General features: G+C 35.6%; 2 protein-coding genes across 5 annotated transcripts in view; both read right to left on the minus strand.

The window, feature by feature from the left end:
- Positions 1-1096: 1096 nt before the first annotated feature.
- Positions 1097-2392, minus strand: LOC109241528 (proteoglycan 4-like). Its single transcript, XM_019408266.1, has one exon. The coding sequence runs from the start codon at positions 2390-2392 to the stop codon at positions 1097-1099; it is 1296 nt and encodes a 431-aa protein (XP_019263811.1).
- Positions 2393-4555: 2163 nt separating this feature from the next.
- Positions 4556-5463, minus strand: part of LOC109241535 (pentatricopeptide repeat-containing protein At2g01390) — a 12578-nt gene continuing 11670 nt past the window's right edge. For 2 of the 4 annotated variants that reach the window (XM_019408273.1, XM_019408277.1), the window contains exon 4: positions 4556-5173. The gene's annotated coding sequence lies outside the window, so the exon portion shown is untranslated. Of the gene's footprint in view, positions 5177-5463 lie in introns of all 4 variants that reach the window. The other 2 variants (XM_019408275.1, XM_019408274.1) reach the window with 2 other exon arrangements.

A 5463-nucleotide genomic window follows, 5' to 3' on the forward strand; every position in this document is an offset into this window, starting at 1 on the left:
CCGTGCAAGAACCACGGGACTCGGGAAATGCCTTATACCTTCTCCCCGGTCAACAGAATTCCTTACCCGAACTTTGTTTTCACGGACCAATAATAATAGAGTCAAACCTTTCTTTGACTAGGGATTCTAATAAAAAGATGACTTGGAACACCCAAAAAATCAATTCCAAGTGGCGACTCTGTAAATAAAATAATCCCTATTCAAGTTTGTCACTTTAATTGGAAAAACTCTTTATCCACCCACAATCCATAACATACATTTATCTTTTCGGGTGTTGAAAAGGGGTGTGACAGTAGGTTGGTGTGGGTAGGGAAGGTTTTGAAGGAGTTTTGGAAAATGTTTTCTCTTCTCTTAGTAATGAAAACATTTTCCTCCAATTGGAAGAAAATGAGTTCATAAGAAAAATATTTTCCACAACATTTAAACCAACCAAACATGAAAAAACTTAAAAACATTTTCCGCTTCGTACCAAACACACCCTAAGAGAAGGAGCATTTAAGAGTACGTTGAAGTAAATGATCATAGAAAGAAAAATTGGGGCAAGAGAGAGAGTTAACGAAGTAGGTTTATGATTGCTTATGATTGAAAATGATGCAGTTATAACTAGCTATTTATATATGTAAAATGGTCTCTAATCATGACACGTGTCATAGGTTAAAAGTCATTAATCAATAACCTCCCGTGCAGGAGTCATTTGGCTAATTCCCTTAGCCAATTCATAATCTTCCATGCATGAAATCATTTGTCGAAAGTATTTTGAGATATTGCCAACAATTTTGGACTAATGAAAAAAATTATTGCAATTCATGATATATTTATCTCAGGCGTGAAACAAAAAAAAAAATGAAAAACACTCTCTTGTTACAAATAGGAAGTACATCACAACAAAAAACAACATAAAAAAGAAAACCCAAAATAGGAAGTATCTCCTTGTTGATCACAATCACAATCGTTAAATATAGAAAAAAATAATGATGAATCTTCGCAGTTCGTACTTCTGTTGACTTGGCCTTCATCAGAATCCCAAATTGACAATGAATATGTCCTTCATATACTTTGCTAAAAATGGCCGAACACAAAAAAATACGTGAGGTCTTTAGTAGTAAGGTGGTGGTGGAGATTGGTAATTCTCTGTGTTCTTCGATGATGGAAAAGAGTTGTAACTAGGATGTTCTTGGTTAGGATACTTAGGCGAATTTCGATAACGGTATGAGGCAACTGCTGGCAACTTGAAGTAAGGTTTTGGCAGTGTCACCTTAGATCCATAGTTGTCTTTTGACACTAAAGGTACCTTGTTGTAATCTTTGGGTACTGATGGAACATTGTTGTAAACATTTTGAGGACCTGAAGGTACCTTATAGTAATTCTTTTGCATAGAAGGTACTTCGTAAGTATTTTTGGGAACATTTTCTGGGACTTGAGGCACATGATTGTAATTATCTTTTGGTACATATGGCATTGAAGGTATGTTGTAGTAGTTTTTTGAGACTGATGGCACCTTACTATAAGTATCTTTTGGAGCTGATGGCGCTTTGTAATACTCTTTTGATGGTGATGGCACCATAGAATAAGTACTTTCTGGAACTGATGGTTCCTTAGTGTATGTAGTTTTTGGAACTGATGGTACCTTGTAATACTCTTTTGATGGTGATGGAACCTTAGAATAACTACTTTCTGGAACTGATGGTACTTTAGTGTATGTAGTTTCTTGAACTGATGGCACCTTAGTATAAGTACCTTTTGGAGCTGATGGCACCTTAGAATAAATACTTTCTGGAACTGATGGTACTTTAGTGTATGTAGTTTCTTGAACTGATGGCACCTTAGTATAAGTACCTTTTGGAGCTGATGGCACCTTAGAATAACTACTTTCTGGAACTGATGGTACTTTAGTGTATGTAGTTTCTGGAACTGATGGCACCTTAGTATAAGTACCTTTTGGAGCTGATGGCACCTTAGAATAAGTACTTTCTGGAACTGATGGTACTTTAGTGTATGCAGTTTCTGGAACTGATGGTGCCTTATAATACTCTTTTGATGGTGATGGCACCTTAGAATAAGTACTTTCTGGAACTGATGGTACTTTAGTGTATTTAGCTTCTGGAACTGATGGTGCCTTGTAATACTCTTTTGATACTGATGGCACGTTAGTATAAGTGCTTTCTGGAACTGATGGCACCTTATAATAGTCTTTCGACACTGACGGAACCTTGCTAGATGTGTCTTGTTGAACTGATGGTACCTTATATTCAGATCCTGGGGAATAAGGTTTCTCTTGATTCATAGTTTGCTGTGGAGAATCACCATAAGGTGTATAGGCTGCAACAACACTTGTGGCAACCAAGCAAAATGCTATGGCATTTACAAGTTGATGTCTTCTTGAGTTCTCCATTTTGTCAAACACAATTCCCTCTATGGATTTTTTTTTTTTTTTTTTTGGAACTTTTGGCTTTTAATGTTTTATGCTAAAAGATAGTTTCTACCACTTTATTTATAGCACGGTATAAGTCCTATTTAAAATAAAATAAATCCCTCCCCTCCTTGATCATTGATCCTACAAGTGGTTGCCCACAATGTAGTTGATGGTTCTCTTGTCATGGATGCCTTTTGACACTATTATATTTTAAAAATAGCATACACGACAAAGAGAAGATTAGGATTCATTAATTTATATGATTAATACAAAATATTAAATTAACTAGCAGAGTGAACTCTTACAAGAACGAATTGCTTGCACGTCTAGCTACCGTTTTGGATAGCCATTTGATTTATGGAATATACGCTTCTTTGTGAAATTAGTGCTTTGCCTCTTTTCTCCAAGATTGATTGACTTATTTTTTCTTCTATATAACATTTATTATAGAACGAAACATATTGTTTATTCAATAACAGAAAGAGCTAGATTGGACTTCTCTTTTTCTTTATGGATGCATCTGTCTAGACATCTACCTATCTCCCCAAAAACTATGTCCAAGTTTTGGATAGTAGTGTATCTCCACTATTGATTATGCCCCTTTGAAAAAAATTTATAAAAAACTCATGCCCAAGATTTTCTTTGAAAGGAGATATACAACTTAAATGAGCAGACAATTATGCGAATAGTAAATTATTATTTTTTGTATTCATAGCGGAACTTCTTACTAACCTGATAAAAGAATGTGAAGTTTAAGACAATATACTCCCTATGTTCAGTTTATGTGAACCTATTTCCTTTTTTGGTCCGTTCCAAAAAGAATGAGTCATTTCTAAATTTGGTAACAATTTAGCTTAAACTTGCAATTCCATCCTTAATGAGAAGCTTTTATAACCACACAAATACTCTGGGCTCCTTTTTAACTTGTTTAAGACCACAAATTCCAAAAGTCTTCATTTTTTCTTAAACTTCGTGCCCAGTCAAACATGTTCACATAAATTGAAACGGAGGAAGTACTATTTTAAGAGCTATAGGTGTAGGGTTTCACTATATAAATATAGACACCCAAAAACTTTTTACCTATCTACTTTTTTATATGTTCATGCCCGAGGGTTTATTGAAAACAACATCTTTATTTTTCAAGATGGGATAAGATGTGCATACACACTATCATCATCAAAGCCCACTTGTTGAATTACACGGGGTATTTTGTTATTTACCTATATGCTTCTGTTCAAGCATTGTCGGGGGTTTTTCCATAACATACGGATGCTAATTTTATCTTAACATTATCTATTTTTATTTTTTTCTCAAACTATTTAAGCCCAGTAAAGATTTAGAATTCGTCCCCTATGCCTATATTTAAAGGTTTGTCTCAAAATTTTAGCCTAATTGTGCAGCAGAAGCAACAACTACTAAACACAATAAATCAACGAGTGAATTTTAATTAATGATGAAAAACGCCGATGAAAACTACCATCTTCGCCCTATTAAAATTAAGTTTAGAAATGAAAAACCTTAATTAATCAGAGTCTTCCACCGACTAGGTGTGACTTTAATTTTCACAGTCGCTCTTTCCTCCTTTCGATGTGTCAGCATAATAGAAAAAATAATTTAATTTTCACACTTTTGTATAATATTTGTGGTACTGCTTTTCCATCTATTTGTTGTCTCTCACGTTGCTGATATTATTTTTTCGGGTTTTGTTGTCACAGATCTATTGTATCTGAGCCGAGAGTCTCCCGGAAACAGCCTCTCTACCCCCTCCGGGGTAGGGGTAAGGTTTGCGTACACTTTACCTTCCCCAGACCCCCACTGAGTGGGATTTTACTGGGATGTTGTTGTTGTTGTAATTTAAAAGATTAAACAAGTCCTTGAGTTGTCTCTTAAGGTGGAGCGCGCTTTATTCCAACAAAGTCTATCTGGAAGTTGAGTCACATAGTTAAGTTTTCCAACTTACACGAAATATATAAGACTATCTACTATTTGATAAGAAGAGGTCAAACTAATGGAGATTTGATCGAAATATTCCTATATCGTTGGATAATTTTCTAAGAAGTAGCTTTGCCATACCAAATGGTCTTGAGCTTGATAATATGATTCTGAGAAGATTTCTCAAGTCCCAAAACTATTCTTCGAGCATTCGGAGTAAGGCAAGTATCTTACTATAATTGGTCAAAATTGATTACAGTGTCGGTGCATATGATTTGAATTCACCAAACATGATATTATGGTGGGATAGCTGAGCATAGAGAGCTCTTTGGAAAGAGACCATCTGCTTCTGTTTCCATTTCAAGTGCCTATATGTCATTCATTCTCAAATCAGAACTGATACATATGCAACTTTTAACTTTAATATATATGGCTCTTCAGCAAGAAACTGAGGACCATTATTAGTATAGCTTACTGGCAATCTTAAACGAACTTGGCACGAGGGGATTCTCATTGCACAAAGATTCAAGATCAGCTTTTTAAACCGAGGTGATATACAAGGAGATGTGATAAAACCAGCTCCTTAGAGGAAGAATCACTTACCACTGTCGTCAGTCCAAACTGCCGGGGGTAGCCAAGAGGACTTAATCATGTGATGGAATGGGATCTAGGTACCAAATGACTTTCACAGTGGATTTTTCTTCCTTTGCTACCTCATAATGTAATGGTTCTGCTTTCTGCACTGAGCAAATGCTTTGAAGAAATCAGACTCATGGCAGATTCCATCATCCAGAAAAATAGGAACTCCCCATAGAATGTTTCAGTGACCTGCTATAGAATATGAAAAAAATGAGAAACTATTTTATGAAACTTTGATCAAGAATGTCAGCTGACAAAAGTATAGAATTGAGAAGTGCTTAAAATGTTGTACCTACAGATTAGTCAAGTCCACATTACAAACAGCCGGATTGTTTTATCTTTAGTTATCCACATAGCTTAAGCGATATAAGAAGGTCCTGTCTCATAAACATGGTTTTCTAAATGGAAGGGAAAGAAATTTTCCCTGTATAAAGCAGTATGGGGGGGGGGGGGGGGGGGTAACCGTAGTTTAAGGTCCG

Source organism: Nicotiana attenuata, unplaced genomic scaffold (genome assembly GCF_001879085.1).
Source record: "Nicotiana attenuata strain UT unplaced genomic scaffold, NIATTr2, whole genome shotgun sequence".
Classification (NCBI taxonomy): domain Eukaryota; kingdom Viridiplantae; phylum Streptophyta; class Magnoliopsida; order Solanales; family Solanaceae; genus Nicotiana; species Nicotiana attenuata.